A 20089-nucleotide genomic window follows, 5' to 3' on the forward strand; every position below is an offset into this window, starting at 1 on the left:
CAGCTGCTGCCCGCTGCTGCCCGCCCTGATGTCCGCACTGCTGCCACTGGCACAGCTGCTCGCTGGAGACTCCAGCCGTGATTTCGCCTCGTGGAGGACAGCCACAACCTCACTCTGGTGGCCAAGACTCGGCCCCAGCCCTGTCGGTCTGCAGGGCATGGTCCCAGTGCGCTTACCCGAGAGGGGCTCAGCACTGTCGTGACAGCATTGCTGCGGAGCCCGGCCACGCAGGGCTGCGTGGGGTTTGCCTCTTCTGTACCCTGTGTCTCCTACCTTCAGTATTTTCGTGGCCTGTGTTTGTTCCGTGTGCCCTCTCCTGTGCTGCGGCGAAGCGTTTCTGCACTGAATAAGCGACCACCGCTTTTCTGGTGCGGAGAAAGCTTTGTTTCTATGGAGTAATCCTGCACTTAAAAGCCCGAAGAATCATTGTACATGTGATGTTTCTGTTGACTGAAATCAAATGACTTATAGACAAGTCTGAGAGGTTTTGAGTGGTCTCTTTTCCGGTATTTACTACAACACTGGGCTGCCAAACCCTGCACAGAGAATTAGATTCCCCACTGAAAACCTTCCTTGTCAACCAAGAGGTCATTTACAACTGAATGGGCGAGCACCAGGCTGAGGGGGCACCTGCCCTGATAAAATCTTTAAAAAGCTGAGCCACAACAAGAAATAGTAGATGTTCCTTTCTAGAGGAGATCTAGTACAAGAAAATAGCCACAATTGTAAAGAATAATTGTTGGTAGTTTATTTACAACAAAATGCAAGGAAAAATACAATATTAAAAATAATAAATAACTTGGAAAAATCAGAAACTAAGTGATATCAATGAGAAATACGACAATCAAATTCTCCTGCCAAGCCTTGCATTATTTAACATGCAGAGCATTTCAAAACTTGGTCCTTCTGTGATGATGGTGGTGATGTATTGTCAAATGCAGCCATCATTGCTCTGAACAAAAGAAATGAATTACTGGACATTCAGAGTCATGTGGAATTATGACAGAAATGAAACAGAACAATGAAACCTGTTTTGGTGACACCACACAACTACAGGAGATTGTCATTCAATGACCATGCTGTTCATTTAAAGCAAAACACTGTTAGACTTATTTAGCAATTTTAACTTACACATACAAACCCAAGTCAAACAGTGGGAACAGAAAAGCTCCTATTGACAAGGTCATGGATTCTCTCTTACTGCACTCACTAATTCATCAAAAGCAGATACATTTGGCTTATTTCAAACGAGAACACGTTGTTTTGAAGTTACAGTGCAGCAAGCTTCAAAGCAGTTTTAACAAAGAATAGCGGTCTTGTTACAAACTAAAATTCAAGGAACAAATATTTCCATGTCAAAATCTCTACAGCAGCAATTAATGCAAATTGGCTACTAGATGTCACAAAGTCACCTTCCAGAATAATAAAAAAAGCCAAAGAATAAGGTCAAATAGTTTCTTTCCATAGGATTTATCCAGTCATTTACAAAATTAACCGTTACATTCATAAGAAATCCTAGTAAGTATGTGTTTCAGGAATGTGCTGCTCCTTGTAGTCTTTACAGATACCTCCCTGGTTTAGCTGATTAGAGATCTACCCTTCTGAAGACTGCAGTGAATCGCCAGGTCTTTTGTAACATGAAATACATAAAAGTACGAGCAAATCTGGGAGGAGGTTCTGATAGAACAAACTCATCATGTTGTTTGCTCCGAGCTGTATTCTCCTTGATGAAAAACTCCTTGCCAAGCCCCGGCAGAGCTGTATCCCATCACCCTTCAGTCACTGTGGCAGAGGACGGGAACACCGCTGTCGTGCCTGTTCAGCTTTGCTGCTGGCGCCACGCTCTGAAGATGTACTCGCTAAATAGTCACATCACTTATTTTTACAAAAGGATTGATGAACACCTGCAAAATGCTCTCTGGTTTTCTCCTAATAAACATGTTTGAAAATAGAAAGCGGAAAACACTGTGAAAAAACAGTAATGAAAACAAGCATTTTGCCTCAAGATGTTAGACTGAAATATTCAGACCTTCCTTTTCACTTAATTTTGTGTGGGTTTGAGTGTTTGCTGGGAATATTCTAGATAAATTGATCCTACCCTTAAAAATCAACCAACTGATCAAACAAACAAAAACCAACCAAGGAGAAAAAGGTGTGTAAAATCACATTGACCAAAGGGGTAGTGACTGGTGGGGAAAGCAGAGCAGAGGCTGCTCACACAGGCGTGAAACGCCTGCGATATTTGTCGTGCAAAACAGTGAAACGTTACAAATCCTTTTATTTGCCTTCATTAGGAAGCAGCATGGAAGCAGCGTGGCTGATCGTGGTCCTTGTTGTGGCCACCAGTGAATTCAGGCTGTTTGGTCACCAAATCTGGTGCTCCTCAAGACCAGCGCTGCTCGGTGGAAGGGCTGCAGCAGCAGCACAGGCAGACAGAGACACAGCATTAAGCAGTCCGGTTTTTTTTCCACGACATGATTGACCAGTGTCTTCCTCCTCCGCCTCTGCCATGCAGCTGTTGAGATGTATCCTGCTCAGGTCTGTTAACAATCTTCATACGTGCCTTATCTCCACACCCACTGAATGTGATAATCAGGGTATCCACATGGGGTTGGAAATCGATCTGGTAAATTGGAGTAAAGGTATGACTGCCTTGGTCTAGTGATCTGTGTCAAACCCAGAGGCCAAAACGTGTGTAGAAACAGTACTGTGTAAGCACAAGGACATTATGACCAGAGCTGAGCAAAGTTTTCTCTGACAAAGAAAAAATTCATTAAAAAATAGACTTTCAGCTGAAGCAGATTTAAACTATTTCTATAGAGGTCAAATTCAGGAAATAAAGAACCAACCAATCTATGCTTTATACTTTCAAAGGTTTCCCTTCTCTGCCAATGTCCCAATCTTGCTTCTAAATAAATAGTAATTAAGAAAAGATTAGACCAGTTATAATCATAAATGTACAATTCGCACACTTTTAAAGCCGAAGTCACAAGCTAATGTAGGGAAGTTTTGTTTGCATCATTAGAGCGGCTTCTTTTTAAACAAAAAAAATCTTCACCCATTAGTTTACTAATCGCCCAAGTTACTAATCACCCACGGTTACTAGCTGTGAGAAGAAAAGCAAAGCAAAACTTGGACAGTAAGTGGGAGAACGTGCGAAGTCAGACCACAGCTAACCAAGAGCTCCTGGATTTTGCAAGCTACAGGATTTTAACTATCAGACAAATATACGCTTGTTTTCAGTGCACGTTGGCAGTGGAATTACTTCTCCTGTTACGACATCTACCCTATGAATACCACACATTCAACATACCCTCTGCTGGATCTACAGCCAGGGAGAGGTTCAGTGCGTTTAAGCCGGTGGAATCACAGCACTGTGCTGAGCAGGTGGCACAAACATCCGTCCAGCACAAGGCCATCTCCAGACTGATTGTTCAGTATTCAGCGACAGTTCCACTCCGGAGGACTCTCTTTTCTTTAACCCATGTACCATGTCACCCGTGGTGCAAAACATCACCCACTTTGATCGTGTGATTCAGGTTTTGGCTGTCACTGGGCTTTGAACAGCGGCTTATTTAACATCTGCTACAGCTACCTCCAGAGCCAGTGCTGACAGCATTCATCGAACAGCACGCTGTAGGAACGAGAACAAAGTTCCCCAAACAGGGGTCAGCGGGGAGAGTTTCTCCCTGAGCTCACATTTTGAAAGGGAGGGAAGGAAGGAGGCGAGCACTTCGGCCATTTATGTTTCTCCTCCTTTCACAACCTACACTTCCCAGCTGGGAAACATCCTTGTAATTCCTGAGACTGAAGAGTGATTTCACACGCAGACCAGGGAGAGCACTTCTGTGTCCTTCACGTCACCCTACACAGGACTGAGCAACCCCGTCATTCATTTGCTTTTTAAAGTGACCGATTTTGTTCACCCTTTCCCTAGACTACGGTAATGCCTGGAACCAGCTTTCTGTTAGCAGAGATTGTGCTGTTGAGGAAAGATGCAAGGCTGGAAAGAAAACAGGAGTCTCATATCTTCTTTCCTTTACATTCAAGGTCTTACAGTGTAACTACCACTCTTCTTCCAGTGAGGAAAATACAGAATTCATTGGTTTTGCTTCTCAGCTGGCTCCGCTTAGCTGCTTTTTTCCAATCTTACACACGGAACACTGTTGATGAACACCGATACGGACTTGAGAGATCACAAAAGGACAGGGCAGAGCTAAGAAAATACATTATCTGCAAGAAAGAGGTGGTTTCTTTTACAAATTCTGTGCAAGGTAGAAATAGTTCAATGGCCTCAAAGTCAGTGTAACTAATTACAATTGGGGCTCCCATACAGTGATATTTTAGGTTTGAAAAGTTTTGTGTTTCTTAGCCAGGCCCCAAATCCTGAGTCATATTAAGCAAAATGTGAATCTGAGTGATCATTGTTGGTGTTCGAGCACAATGAGTTACGATCAAAGGTTTATGAATAAACCGGAGAAGCCTGAGAGTGGGAAGGGTCTTAAAAGTGGCTAGAAAAGGAAGAAAAGGGAGGGTTTTTTTTTCCTGTTAACCCTGCATTCTACTTGGCACTAATTTGCCTCAAAAGTCCTTGGCTTTACTAAATACCTACTCCTAATTATAAATGCTATGACCTAGATGGGGGTTTATAGGTAGGATACTGCTACAGAAAGATTTATTTTCTTTTATCGGGTTCCCCTCAGACTATTTCATTGTACGTCAGTACGATGCACCATATGGCTTGAAACACTACTTTAGGAATACAGAAACTATGTTCTCTCGCATGCACTTCTCTGAAGGTTTTAAGGGTCAAGTCCGAGGAAAGAAGTAATCTTTCCACACCAGTACGATTATTTTAAGCAAAAAAAACCAACCGAAAAACCACCATGACCTTTGTAGAAATTGAGTTACGTCGCTCTTGCTGTGGTAGACATGGCTTATCAGGAGGAAACATGCTGGGTTAGTTTAAAGGGTTTTTTTCGCTGGATCTGGAAGAGTGAGAGTTTCTGGAGCAGACTTTTTCCGAGGCCGGTCTTTGGGAACTGTTAGGAATTCAGGAGCATCTGTGGAGAGAGGAGTTGACGGAGCACTAGATGGTGCACTGCGGGTTGAGGAAGGCATGGAAATGTTAGAGATAGATATTGCAGGTGGGAAAACCCCAATCTTCTTGTTGGTAGCTTCCTGAGTTGCTCGTTCAAACTCTCGGACTTCATCCATTGTCATGTCTTCAACAAGAAGGAAAGAAAGATAAAGGCATGTTAGAATAATTTCAAGTGATCAATTCATCAACTCACTTAAACTACTTCCATTCAAATTCTGTGTCAGGGAATGACTGTTTATTATTTGTGTCGTTAAGTCATTCTCCACCTGAATGCCTTCCTCTCGTAACGCATCGACTGGAGCACAATAAGTTGTCAACGAAAAGGAAATGAAATTATGTACATTAATCCCATGCTAATGGTTCTTCTGCCTGGGTCTGAACTGAGCAGAGATTGCTACCTCTGTAACTGCTGGAAAAGTCACAGGCAGTTAAGGAATATGTCTAGATACACAGTCAGCAAGTAGGATTTTTCAGAACTTCAAACAAAATAAAACGACAGGGGTTTTGTTTTTTTCATTTAGCTTATGAGCACGAACAAGTAAAGGGTTGTCACTGGTTTGTTTATCTACTGCAATTATCAGGGGACGAAAAATTCTCTCTCCTCCCCTGAAGGCTCCTATGCACTTTAGTATCAGCTGCACGCACATAGCTGAGGCTGGTTTGCTTTTCTACTAAAGAAGCCTAAAGAATTCCCTCTAGCTTGGTAAAGCCACGACATGCTTTCCAACTTTTCCATCCAGAATCGGTACTTAAACATTTATGGCCAACCGACAAACCCACAGCTTAATTCTCTGCAAAACAGATGCAAAACGAGATGAGAAGATAAAGCCACTTTGCAGTGGAAACTCGGGTCCGCAGAAGCAAAGTCTGCTCACGCAGGTGGCAACTGTGTCACAGTGCTGTGGAAACCCACAAGAGGGCAGAGCCACTCCAGCAGAGCCGTGTTCTGAGCTGAGCCATGCAAAAGTTTATATTAAATCCCACACCACTGACATCTGCTACTAAGTTGAGGAAGAAATCAGCACGACTCTTCTGAAACCTGCAGTTCATGTCTACATCGCCTGCAGATGCCCCTGGAGCCAACTGACGTAAATTCTATGGTTTCCACTGAATACCACGTTAAATTTGTAAATTTGAAGTATTTCCTTAAACCATTTTATAGATTCTTAGAGCTCTGAACGCCCAAAAACCCCACAGAAAGAAAAACACTGGCATGTTAATCGATCTACCATTCGCACATTTGGGTGTCTGAGACACGGGACTGGCAACGGTGCTTGCCATGTGTATGAGAAAATCCTTTACTTGAACACGACCCAGCTGTGCGCATCGCTAGCCTTGGCTGCAAAGGTTATGTGGAAGCAGCTTTATGCGGCATTATAACACCCTGTTAAATGAAGGAAAGCATGCATGTTGCCAGCCGCCTCCTCTCTCCCCCGCCGACGACATTCCGGGGACCTCTGCAGCCTCTGTTGCCAGTTCTGAGGAGTGAGGACTAAGCTGTTTTCAGGGCTGAGAGAGGTGGTGGAAATAAACGGGCGGTCTCAGAAGAACTGGACCTGCTTGTGCTGGAGATAGATTTGAACTTGTTTTGCTGATTTACATTTCGTTTCACAGCCCGTGACTGTGTGTGTGGTGTTTCTGAGCTCAAAGGGTTTGAAACCCCGGACATCAAAGGGAGCCTGTGCATTCATTTCAGCTATTTTTGACTGAGGACTTCTGTGCAAGGTGAAACAGAAGCTGTCTTGGATAAACGAAAGAGGACAGGAAGATCGCTCAGTTTGCTGCCGTTTAAGTGAGGCCTGATCAAAGTCTTGCTAGTGGTAGCCTCCAAACCGTTCATTTTAAATCCATACATGAAATACTCATTGTCCTGTCAGTTGACTCTTGCTTTTTAGCTTAAACTGGCTTTAAATTCCCTCTGTTCTGGTATACACTCAGGGAAAACAAGGCCTTACTCTGAGCTAAGAAGGTTCAGAGTTTTTTTTTCATTAATGACAAATTCTGTTGTGACCTCAATGGCACTTTTTCTGCATGGGAACTAGGGCTGGCAGACTTCATGCAAAGCCAGACCCTGAAGTGTGGAGCCAAAGTCAGAACTGAGTCTCAGTATTGCTCAGCTAAGGCATAACCTTGATGTCAACGGAGCTGCAGCATTGCAGACACAAGAATTACCTTCCTGGTTATTGCCTGGACAACCTCTCAGCCTGGTGACAGTTTTACTGAGTAAGAACAAAGGGAACACTTCAGCCCTTCAGGCCTTGCCCCATACTCGTTACAGGAGTAAAACCATCACCAAGTTCTACAGTGTAATGAGTAAAGGAGTAGTAACATTTCAAAAGCAAATACCTCTGCTCCTTTTCTGTTTGCAGCGAGCAGTAATTTCTAAGTTTAGGCCTCTGCTCGAGGTGCCCAAATTTCCAGAATCCGAATCAAAGAACCTCCACAGAAACCTGCCCTTCTCCACAGACTGCTGTTCTACCCTTCTGAGAATGCTTCTTACCTTGTTTGTAACTAACAGATGACAACATTAAAATTAGTTTGAAATGACTGAATAATTCATTAGCTTTTCTTTTTTCCTGGTGAAATAAATGATTTTTTACCAGTTTCATAGAAGTTTTCCACTCCCCATGTTCCTGGCTTTTTGACTGAGGCACTCTGACCTCCCACATTTTTAAACTATTCAAATAATAGAAAGTAAAACTCCTGTTTAACTTCCTCTTCATGCATCCGACTGAAATGTGAGAATTGTGTTTTCCTGGAAGACAGGGAGTTGTACAGGGGCCCAACCCCACCCTTACAGCAGTGGCAGTTTACAGTGCAAACGAAATGCACTGCATGGAGAAAGATTCTGTTCCTACTGAAGCAAAACCTCCCCAAAATTCCACTGACTGTTCAGCAAGCTCAGCTGGTTGCTCTTCTCTTGTCTGTGCAGGTGTATTAGCTGAGGATGGGCAATATGTGTTAAAAATGGACATACTCTTGCTTTGGCATGGCTCTCTATTTCATCCACAGTAGATGAATGTTGGTTGCAAACTTTAATGTTGGTTTTTTCATGCATATTTTTCTCGTATTCTCGAACATCATCCATAGTCATATCTGTAAAAAGGTCAAAATTGTTGGCATTTTCCATTGATTCAGTGCAAACAATGTCTTCTTTTAAGGAGAAGGTGCTAGGAACACATAGTCTTTCAGCAGAAGCCAAAAAAGGATTTTAAAAAAAAGCATGGAGCAACTAGCTTTATGAAAGTGGCCTCATAAAGGTAGTTTTATCAGCCAAGGAAGGTGTGAAGGTAAGTCAAAGGGAGTCAGAGAACAGGAAGGAGTGGAAAATGTTTGGAAGTACCCGTGTAACATAAGGTAGGCATAGAGAATCGAAGTGCAGCCTTGGCAAAGGCCAAGATCTTCTAAAAAGGTTTTAGAAGATCCCTTGGAATAAAGGATAGATACAGAAATACTTCAAATATTTACTTACCTTTCCAGGCACCTTCGAAAAGATTTTGTTACCTTTGCATAGTACATTTCACAACCAGCACACTCTTACTGTTAGGACACGCAGCAGCTCAGTTTCCAGAAACTAATGGTTATTCTGGTAAGTCAATTACTAGTGAACACGTTAACAGTTTTGTAGCCTCAAGCAATTTAGTGAATTATGAGAATTAGAAATACTCTTCAAATCCGGCTGATTCTACCGGTCAGATCATTTCTCACTGCCCAGGCATGCCTGGTGGTGTCAAACTGGTGCATCGTCTGTTCAGTGCTCGCTGCGTCACTCCAAGCAATTATTGCAGCGTTTAAAAAGATTTGTCATAAACCACACATCCAGTTAAACCATACAGAACCCAATTAATTGCCTTGTGGCCCCACTCTCCTGAGCATTCCCCTGCTTTCAACAAGTCTCCGTGGGAGTAAGGGGTCAGCGACCACGAAGGCTGTCAGAATTGTTGTCTGTTCATTACAACAGTTTGTAACTTCAGAGCTTCATGGAAACAGCTGTCAACTAATTACTCGTAAAACCTGAACAGCATTTTATGAGCACAATGTGCTTGTGAACACGTATCTGTCAAGGGCCCGGGCTGGGCCAGCCACCAGACCCCTTTTGATGCACACTGGTTTTGTTCTTGAGGCTATCATTTTTCTCTCATTAATTATGTGCCACTTCGATTTGCAAATTTTTATGTCACACTGCTCCTTGTTATGTGATATGAGGCTCTTGCTGCATTTTATGAGACAGTTTTTCAGCAAAGACACAGCTTTAGCTGTTATATTAGTAGCACAATGTAATACTTTATCAGTGAAAATGAAATGCAGCCTGAAATTTTGATCAAAAGGAAACGTGGAATACCACTACCTCATCCTCTTTTAGTCTTTTCCTTTTACTGTTATCTGGAATGACAAACAAGCTCAGAAGCCATGTCAGTAACATGCTAAGGATGCATTTTGCCAAGCAGAGAACATGCTCTTTATTAGTAAACGACAAGTGAAAATAGATTTTCTTAATAGTAGAACTAAATACAGTTTAGTAAATGTAATGACAGGACACATTCATACTTACAGTATCAGTAATCAGTCAGTAACAGCTGTAACATAACTAACGCGTTGTTTCATCATTGATTGTATTACCCTGATTATTTGATTCAGTTTAGCTGACTAACATCATCCCCACATCCTCTTATGATCATTACGGCACAAGATTTTCAGGCAGTATTAAATATACAAGAACATTGTGATTTCAGAAGCAAATCTTTCTGTATTTTCTAAAAATCATCACAATGTGTTTGTGGTTAGATTCTGGTGTAAAACGATGCCGGTTTGTGAAGTCGCTGGGGATGTGTGTGTTTGCACCAGCTGGGCTAATGGACTGTTTCTAAGCAATGCAGAATGTTTTGGAGTTTTGATGAAAGACGGGTGTCATCCTTACCGTGAAATGCCCAAAACGGTGTTTCCTGAAGCTTAGGGCGGATCTAAATAAATGTTCTGAATATATTCCCTAATTCCTGTTGTATGTTACGGAATGTCTTAGAAACCATTCTCCAAGTGTCTAGGTTATGTCTCTTACTGAAAAGACATGCACAAACCCTGTGAGCTAATTTTATGAAATGTAACTCGCTGGTTGATACTCAGGTTACTCTCTGCATCAGGGTGCCCATTCCTACAGCTGGTTCATGGACTCAGAACAGTTTTTGCATGCAGCTGCTATTGGATCACACCCAGCAGGCTTTTCCTTTGTATCTGTTTTCCAGCAAGGACGTTAGAGCTCCACCTTTGCTGTACTGCAACCCGTATTAGCAACTTAAACCCTTCCTAAAAGCTGACATTGTGTTAGGTCAGAGGCCTTAGGAGGAGCGGTGCGGAAATGACTGCACGTTCATGCAGTCTTAACATGAACCTTTATTTGAACCTGCATGTGGTTCTCCATATAGATGACTCCTGGCAGGGGCAGCTTCTCTCTGCCTACGCTGCGGGGTGACGGGACTGATGCACACACACTGAGATGCTTGGGATGTAAAGGCATCGCTGAATGCTGCCTACTGCCTGCCCAAAATACAGCCTGCTCTCCTAACAAAGAACCTGCTGTAAATGAGCTCCGTATGTTCTCGAGAAGCTGAATGTAGTTCCATCTCTTTCATGAACAACTTATACTAGGACCTGATGATCCATAAAAGCAAATGGAAATCTGTTAATTATCATAGGCTTTGCATCAGCCCCTTGAAACGGGCTAAATTTGGAGAGTACTTACCGTACCACTCATCAACCCAGGCAAAAGCCTGCCGGTGACCAATCAACAGGATATCTCTGACCACCTACAAAACAAGGAACGGGTTAAATACCTCTGCAGTAACAGGCATTTTAGAAAGGTAGCTCTGTTGTCTTTAAACGTGATTTAGAGTGAAAAATAACTTGACAGTTTGGTGTCTAAAAGGACCTGCCCTGGAGAGTCCGACATACTGGCTTCCGAGCGGCTTGTAGCCCAACCTCCCACTGGCCGTGGATCCGTTGCCAGCACTGGGTCACATTAGCCCGGTCTGGCTGGCGTGGGAAGCCATTTGGGAACGCGTACAGAGTCCAGTGATCTCTGTGCAATTAGACATTCTGGAACTCTTCTTTTTCCTTGTTAGTTTTTTAAACATGTGGAAGGTCACTGCTCTGAAAAACATCATCGTTAGGCTGTTATGCCTCTCATGAATGAATTTTGTAGTAGACTGATTGGAAAACTTCCTCACTACCTGTGTAAGAAATTCTGCATATCATTGCTACATGTGCAGTACTTACAGATACTCATAAATACTTCAGCTCATGCCTCTGTCACAGTATTGAGAATGTCATCGATTGTTTTTCTCACCTTAGACCTGAGCAGCTCCAGGCTTTGTCAAGCTTATACCCAGAGATGAACCCTTTGACTCTGGTCCAGACCTTTCAGACCTTGCGAGAGGGCTGAAAGCAGACTCAGCGGAGCTCCCCAGCGTCTGCACAGCTGTGGTTACCTTCCTCAAGTTCTGCTTATGTGAAGGATAAAGAAACAGCTCTGGTTTCACTGACCTTGTGTACAAATTGCTCTACTCTGGTTTGAAGTCCCCAGACTTCAAATTTCACAGTCACAAGTTTGTAGGAACACATAATTGGCTGATGGGTGTCTCTCCAGCCTTCTTTTAATTGGCCTCTCCCAGTCTTCTGTGACTTGAAGTATTTAGGATCCTGCAAAACAAAGAACACACGCTGGGGAATGCAGGAGAGGAAGTTCTGTTTGTCAGTTTGCTGAAGTAAATGTTTTGATAGGACATAAACTTTGAAAACCTGCTAATGAACATGATGAACAAATAACATGGAATTGACTTAAATAAGCACCAGGAAACACTAAACCCAATCCTGTCGTTTATCCCACAGGCAGTGAATCAATGGCAGCATATTCTTGGAGGTGCTTTGACAGTCAAAACCTCTGGGACCTTTTCTGCTATAGGGAAAAGTGTCAGTGCAAGTCATGACAATCCAATGCACTCCAAGTGTTGTTCATGGCCTTTGGAAACACCCGTGTTGCTTCTCCAGAGCTTGCCTTCCCACTGCTCCCTCGGTGTACTGACGAGTACTCTCTACCCATGCCCGGCTTCCTGAAATCGTCTCCAGTCTGAGCTTTCCCACGTCCACACTGCTGTGACCCTGAGAATGCCGTGTTCAATTTTAGTGAACTGTACACCCAAGGAGGCCAGCTAAGTGTGAACCTCCTCCAGTTTAGCCATCTCTGGGTACAACTGAGTTATGGGCAAAACACTGACTGACTTCAACTCTGTCTCCCTTACGAACTGGAAAATAAATTGGTGTTGAAATTACACGGCAAAACTGAAAAAACCAATTGGGGCTTAGGTTCGTCTCTGAAGTTTACTTTTATCTGTACAAGATACAATTTTATCTATCAAAGTGTTATTTTCCATATTGGTATAATTCCATTTCACTTTATGTCCAGTCCTGCTAATTACATCTTGTAAGTAGAAATCGTTTTCGGTTAAGCATTGATTTTCAAAACTTGAAAATAACATAGTTTCAGTAAATTCAGAGTGGAGCTTCTGCAGTCTGTCTTCAGGAATAACCAGCAGTGCTCATCTGTGCTGCCTTCCCAAAGCTGAGATCTGGGAAGACCTTTTCAATCCACCCTTTGCTATAAAAGCAGTTAAACATGTGTTTAAGGATGCACTTAAACTGTGTGCTAAATGGAAGACACTCAGGAGAAAAACAAACAAAACATTGATTAGACTATTCTGATCTTAATTTTCTTTCATTCAGTGTGAGCTTATACATCACCCAGCGTTCCTTTTTTCCACTGTTTAGTTATGTCCTGACTTGGCTTCAGATTTTGTCCTTAAACCGAAGCTCTGTCAGTAAAGCTTCTTTACAAAGCTGCAATGAGGTGATAGTCTTCCTTCTCTCTGAAAGTCACTGCTTTTATTGCTGACACATCCTTTTCTAAATAGAGCTTCCAGCTCGCAGTATAATAAGGTTTCAATGTTAAATCACCATAAAAAACCAGTTCAGCATCATCATGTATCAGAGAAACATGCCACTGTATATCACAATGCCTAGGCACGTGCTGGTGCCAATCTTCTCACTCAATAAAGCCTGACCTCAGATTGATTGAGGTATTTTCTGGTTGAAAGTGTTGTTTTATAACTGATCATTGTCTGAAGCAATTAATATAATAATAATAAAAAAAAGAAAAAGTGAAAAGGGAAGAGCTAAGACATAATAGTCAGAAAGATGTAAAATTCTAGTAGATGATTCCATGAATGAAGAAATAATTACAGAAAACATGATTTTGAATATTCCTGCAAAATATTCCAGTGTGAAGTAGGTGTTTCTAAAAAGGGAAGTCAAAGGAAAATAGTTCTGCTATTTTCTGCTCTCAGGGTCTGCTCTTTTTTACAGACACATGCGGTGTCAGCGTGATGGAGGCACTGTCGTGATTAAGCGTTTCAGAGACACACATTAATAATACTGAGTGTTATTGTACCTTATATCCCTTCAGCAACAACCAGAGCTGTAATGGAATAACTTCAGTGCAGTCCAACGGGATTTAATGTAATGGACTTGAGTCAGCGTCAAGTATTCAGAATTTATAAATAACAATTAAATATTGACCAGCTACCCTGCATGACTGCTGGGTGTCTCGTCCAAACGGCGGGACCCCTCTGGATGCTGTATAAGCAGTGTTCTGCCTTGTTTGGCTTGGACTGGTGAGCTTAACCCAGCAGACGAGGAGGTGCATTGTGGAAATCATTCTTAATGTGGTGGCCCACAAATACTCTGCACCACTACTGCGATGCAGGTCATCCGTGACATCGCTCCTAGCTGCAGGTTCCTTTGACAGCACCCAGAGGTGGCACCTCTGCTCCCCTCAATCAGGTCCGTTTTTCTGGAAGCACATGATGTTTAGTCACAAATTGGCAGGACAGTTTCAAGCGAAGAGCCAGGGACTGAGGGACAGTGTGAGCCACTGACAGCGCAGAGCTTTTGCAGACTGCCTGCCTTTCTGAAAACATTAACACATCCGTCCTCTCAAACTGCAGGCTGAGGAGTGGAAGCCAGGAAACAGGAAGAATTTGGAGGAGCAGATTTCCAGACTGCTGGATGAGGGATCAAGATGTTAAAGATTTTACTGAGGGCTTGCTCAGGTGAGCTGAAACTCAGAGACTGTGTGTGAGCGGGGTGGTGGGACATAAATGCACAGCAACATTAACCAAAGTGAACGTGAGAGTCTAATCTCTGGCCCACCAGTTCCAAGGGCATGAGTGTTTTACTGGGTTTTATCAGAAGTTAAACTAATCACTGGGCTTTTTACCTGCCTGCTAAAAAAACAGGTATTTAAAAAAGTCTTGGACTATTTTAGAAAGACACAAAGGCTGGCTCAGGAGTTGCTTGTGCTGTGGTTCGTAAGAGGAAGTACTTAGGGGAAGAATCTCTGTATTTATCTCTATATTTTGCATCTATTTACACCTTTCCTGAGCCTCTGCTCTGGCCACAGCCCCAGGGAGCACACCGGGCCAGAAGGACCTTTGATGTGACCAGGACTACTGATCTTTTTCCTTCAATGTCTGATCCAAAGCCCACTGAAATCAGTGAGACCTTGCACAGGAAAGCCACAACCCACAAGATTTTATGTGCCTGGAGTCCTTTCTGCAATTAGACATATAAAGTCCTTCTAAAACAAACAAAACGGGAAGCGGGGATGATAATTTTCTTTTAAATGCAAGTAGCAGTAACACTGGTACACAGCACTGCTTCTCCTCCTGACTTCCGTGCTCTAGCTCACTGAAGAGGTCAGTCAGAACAAATTAGACTCATGTGCCACGCTCATCTCTGCGAGTCTCAGGAGGAAGCGCTGAGCACCTGCCTGCACCGGCTCCTCTCCCTGGGAAAGGTACGGCAGCGTGCAGAGCAGAGAGCAGAGGCACAGGCTGGAGGGAAGCAGCAACTCTCTAGGCAGGAATTGTGGCACGCGTGCTCGGAATGCTTCTGTCAGCGACTAGAAACTGGGCAAGCTGATCTTTGGTCTACCCCCATTTTCATGTTATTATTTAGAACATTAATTTTGTGCTTTATTTTTGCTTTTAGCCACCCATGCCTTCCTTTCCAGAGAAGCCGTCATCCAAAGAATTCTGCGTCTATTCGCTGTTGTCCCTTAATTTATCTACTGGCAAAATCCTCAATCTGTTTTAAATGTAATGGCATAGCTAAAATCTTTTTGTTTGAATAACCTTCTCGTCCTTTTATCAGACACAATTTATTAGGAAAGCCCATCTGGCAAATCCTTTTGCTACAGAGGAGCAAAACGTACTCTGTATTTGCAATACGTTATTGCCAGGTGCAGAGTGATTTAAAAATAGCACTTCTGCTAACATAGCAGAAACATCATTACCCACGAGCTGGGCTTGTTTGAGAATGAAATGCAGACTGACAAGAACAGAAAATAAAAGCCCCAGTGTGATGGATATGTTTCGGACGTAGCACTCACCCAGTGTTTCTTACTTAGGCCGTGGCTGGCAGGTCCAGCTCAACGTGCTCATTGTTGGGAATTCCATTATTTAGTGTTTAGCATTTATTTACTTAACCTTCCTCATGGACTGCAGATGTCATGGATATCAGATGTGGGATTGCCACCTCCTTTCCAGGAGGCAAACACCACCACGTTGACAACCCAGCACTGGGCTGTTACAAAGCCTTTTTGGATTACATTCTGAAATGCTATTTTTTACTCGAAGCTAATTGATTGCCTACAGAAAACTCCCAGATCTGAGCAGACACGGCTTCCCTTGGCTTTGCCATGGTATTGGGCATGGTTTGAAGATGCCACACTGCTCTGCAGCTGGTGACACCTCCCTTGCCTGTTTGCTGGAAGCCTGTGAGGAACATCCTCACATTTGTCTCGAAAATGACCTGCTGCCTGTATGGCTGTTTGAGCACGGGGGAAGATCCCTGCGCTGAGTACGCTCTCCAGAGGTGGAAGTGCCTTGTGCTTATGCCATGCATCTCATTCTCTTACCAGAAGGGACTCAGATGCCCCAGAAACTGATTCTTCCTTCCTTCTTTTAAATGCATGAATCCAGTTTTTCAGACTCCTAGTGCAACGTATTCCACCACTGTCCTTTTGAAGTGCAGTCATTTTTTTTTTCCTCTTTAAGCTGAAGAAGATTTCGTTTGATCTTGAATTTCAGAACCAGTCCTTCGTGGTTTCAATACGTGTGATCTGGCACTTCACCATCAGCTGTAGTTGCTAGGTTTTGCATTTCAGCTGATATAGCTAGGGCTCTGGAAAGATTTGTTGAAGTAAAGAGGCTGCTTTAGACATTTATGTGGAGTCATTTTTTTAAAGACTCTTTTTTCCTCTTTTTGAATTTCCATTAAAATGTATTTTCTGGAAAAAAAAAACAGCTGAATACTTAAGAATTGTAAATATTGGGAGAGCTCTGAGGTATTAATATATGATAATCCAGCCAGCCTTTATGTAAGCTCACATCTGAAGTTAGGAAGAAAAGGAAATTTTCATCTGTTTTTGCTGTACCCTGTACCAAACTGCTGCACTGACACGTTGCACACATTCCCCGTGGGGTTGAGGCAGCTGGATTATTTCAACAGCCATAATTTTCTGGCTCAGTAATGCGAAGGAGGTTTTGTTATTCTGAAAGCACCTGGACGGTAGTGAGCTGGACCTATTGCAGTGCAGCTGGGTTAAAGCTGAAAGAGCCAGCGATGGGAGAAGAAAACGCAGCAGCTGCGTGGAATCTTTCAGTTTGGAGGTAACTTAAAAAGTTTGTTCTGTTTGTCCAGCTCTCAGACTGCTTTGTTATAAACAGGAAATGAAATGCTGTTAATTTTGAGAACTCAAATGTGTTCACAAAGAACATTTTGCTCCGTAGCTTACATCTACAGAAAATGTTTCATTTCAGTGAACGATTCACGAGAGGCCCTCACCCTCCAGCATTGTTCAGTTTTGTTCTTTCCTATAATTCAGATAAATATACATGTCTATACGGGGAATACGTGATGCCTGGAGATACATATTCATTGATGATAAAGTCACAAGGAAATTACTTTACAAAATGCACAACTACTCTTACCTGTGGGCTCGTGCATTCTTTATACAGAAACATAAAGCTCTGTGTTCAGTGTAGTGTGTACATTCAGATTTGGAACCAGCAAAGAAGGCAAGCCTGTCAGCTTGGGTCCAGAGTCAAGCTTTCTCAATCTGGAACCTCACATTTAAACGTCTTAAAATTTAAGGATTTTCAGGTCCCTTCTTGTAAAAACCAGCTGTATTGTAAGACGTGGCAGCCCTGCTAAGTGTTCCGTTGGCTGCTTCACCATGCAGTTTGCAGGGGGTCATTAAGCTAAAATTAAGTCACCTCCTTTGCGATACCTGGGATTGCTGCAGTTAAACCTTCTCCAGCCTTCTCCAAGGGCAAGTCTTTTGACAGCAGAGATCAGTCCCTCCACGCAGACAGACTTGGACTTTGGGTACGTGTTGGCAATAGCTAACAAAACTGTCTTCTGATTCACCGTTTACGTGGAGCTTTGAGTCATTTTGGGCATACGCTGACAGATAAGCCCTCCATTCTCATGGGAACTCAAACCACTTGGGTGATTCTGGTCAAGAGATCACCCGGTGTTATTGGCAGAAGTTCCTTTAAAGTGTTCCCCAATGAAATAACAGCTCCCCTTCAGCCTCCAGCTAACTATATTTTTTATTTTCAACTTTAGTTAATATTTAAAAGGAGAGAAAAAGCAGTTATGCACAAGGTTAAATTTAATCATCTTCCCTTCAACCGTCATGACATTTTCATGGAATACTTCTCCTCTGCTCAGTACCAGCACAAGCCAGAGCGAGCGATGCTATTCAAATGGAATATTAAACATACGAAGGTGTTTTACACATTTTGTCTTTTTGTGTGTGTGAATCAATATTACATAAGATACAACGGAAGGAAGAATATAGATCTGTTTATAAGACTGATGCCAGGGCAACTGAAAAAGGGTTTTTTGGATCATAGTTGCTAAGAAGCAGGGAGTAGTTGCTTCACTTGTTTGTGCTGAGCCTGATGCTGTGGGTCCCTCGGGTACCTCCTGAACCCTGCTGTGCCAGCTGCAGTATTATCACCTCTGCTGATGATACCGGTCGATACACACACACACCCCCCCACACACACCCCCTTCCATCTTCAGTGTCCATAAAAGAGAAAAGCAACACTAACACTGCCGCGGTTCATTCTGTTACAGCCTGTCAGTTATCTGATGCACTAACTCAAAGAAAGGGCACAGGCAACTTGTAGAAAGGGGCTTTTCATGCAGAAGGCTCTAAAAACGTACAGTATTGACCCAAACGGCTTATGAAGGATAACCGAGCACTTTAAAGATAAAGACATCATAAATCACAGCTTAGTATCAACTGTGAATTAGTGCTGTCTGCTTGTAACACAAATCACGTGTCTACAAGCAGATGCGTAAGCACTAACAACAGGCAAGCAGTTGAAGCGGTGCGTGAAAAGTTTAAATTATTTCAGGTACTCTCTAGTATACAGTAATACAACTAAATAACAAAATCTCCTCTTAAAAACTCAGCTATGTTTTTAAGTGAAGAGAGATGCAGGATATAAAAGGGTATAAAAAGAAATAATAGGATGTAAAAGACATTTAGAGCTCATTTCTAGAAGCTGCTAAGTATGCTGACCCTGACACAGAACTTGCTTAATTTTCAGCACACTGAAGACCCATTGAAATGACGAGATTACCAACGTGCCTGAAGTTACAGTCATTGGATTGGTCTGGCTGGCTGGGAGTCAGAACACTTATCCTGCGGGATCTAATTCTTAAATCCTGAGGATTGTACTTCAGTTTTAATCTTTAAATTTAGTATCAATTCAGATTAAATGATCTCAAAGCAGCCAAATGGTTGTTATTAGTGTAACTAAAATACCTTTCAAAAGCTTAGAATAACTGATGTTCTGTTATTTCTGAAACCATCGCTTGGTAAACACCGTTTCTCAATTACATAGAGTTAGGTTTTTATCTGTTCTGATTGAAAACAGATGGAAATAACATTTGCAAACATTAAAAATTATGTAAGAGGCCTCAGCAGAAATGGGAATTTAGGTTCATGTTCATCATACAGCAGCACAGCCCCCCCGAGTTTGTAAACTTTGGAAGATTCTGAACTCAGCTATTATTAATTCACTATCAGCGTCAGGATGTGCACAGTTAAGTGTTAAGGTGGTCTGACTATTCTGTGTGAATTCTGAAACAGAATTTGGTAGCCAACATACAAATCATCCATCAGTACAGAAAAAACAACAGATGCTGGGCTGGTTTTGTTGTTTAAACCCATGGAAATTTCCATTTTGCTTGGAATCAGGTCTCCAGATTTGTCTTTGAAGTAACAACACAAAGACTCCAAAATTCTGTCTTGCTTAACATGAGGCTGGTTTTCTGTACCATAAGATTAATCATATGGAAATTATGCTTAATTAAAAATGAGAAGGAAAGTTGAGTTTACGATTGCTGGAAATGCACACTCTGAGATGAAAAATCTTACATGACTTCTTTAAAGGACAGTCAAATCCGACCTGTTCGGCAGCAGCAGTCGTTCATAAATGGAACCAGAAGGCTGGAGAGTTCAGATAAGATGATGGGACCAATAAGCTGTTTCATGAGGTGTTATTTAATTTTTGACACTAAACAGATGGGTTTCATTACCTGAGGAAACTAATAAAATAACTTTTCATTCTACTGTAGACTTGATTTTGTTTTATGACCCGTACATAAAATTTGAAATAGGATCTATAAATGGAATATAACAAGTACCTGACTTTTTCAGTCTGTAAAATCATGTCTCCTGTGGTATATAAATACATTCACTGGCAGCTCTTCATTTTCTATCCTAAAAATATTATGTAGTGTCGTTTTGTATAGTCAAGCAGCTGCCATACTCATCGGCAGGGTTTGATATTACAC

At 42.4% G+C, this 20089-nt stretch overlaps 1 protein-coding gene across 1 annotated transcript in view; it reads right to left on the reverse strand.

Moving 5' to 3' along the window:
- Positions 1 to 4795: 4795 nt before the first annotated feature.
- The window catches only part of PITPNC1 (phosphatidylinositol transfer protein, cytoplasmic 1), a gene marked incomplete at its 5' end in the record, with an annotated part of 41490 nt that continues 26196 nt past the window's right edge, over positions 4796 to 20089 (reverse strand). Inside the window, 4 exons of the mRNA XM_010137806.1 lie at positions 4796 to 5225; positions 8079 to 8197; positions 10839 to 10902; positions 11639 to 11794. Of these exons, the coding sequence (XP_010136108.1) occupies positions 5220 to 5225; positions 8079 to 8197; positions 10839 to 10902; positions 11639 to 11794 (345 nt within the window). The remainder of the gene's footprint in view (positions 5226 to 8078; positions 8198 to 10838; positions 10903 to 11638; positions 11795 to 20089) is intronic.

This window comes from Buceros rhinoceros, unplaced genomic scaffold (genome assembly GCF_000710305.1).
Source record: "Buceros rhinoceros silvestris isolate BGI_N320 unplaced genomic scaffold, ASM71030v1 scaffold38556, whole genome shotgun sequence".
NCBI classification, from domain to species: domain Eukaryota; kingdom Metazoa; phylum Chordata; class Aves; order Bucerotiformes; family Bucerotidae; genus Buceros; species Buceros rhinoceros.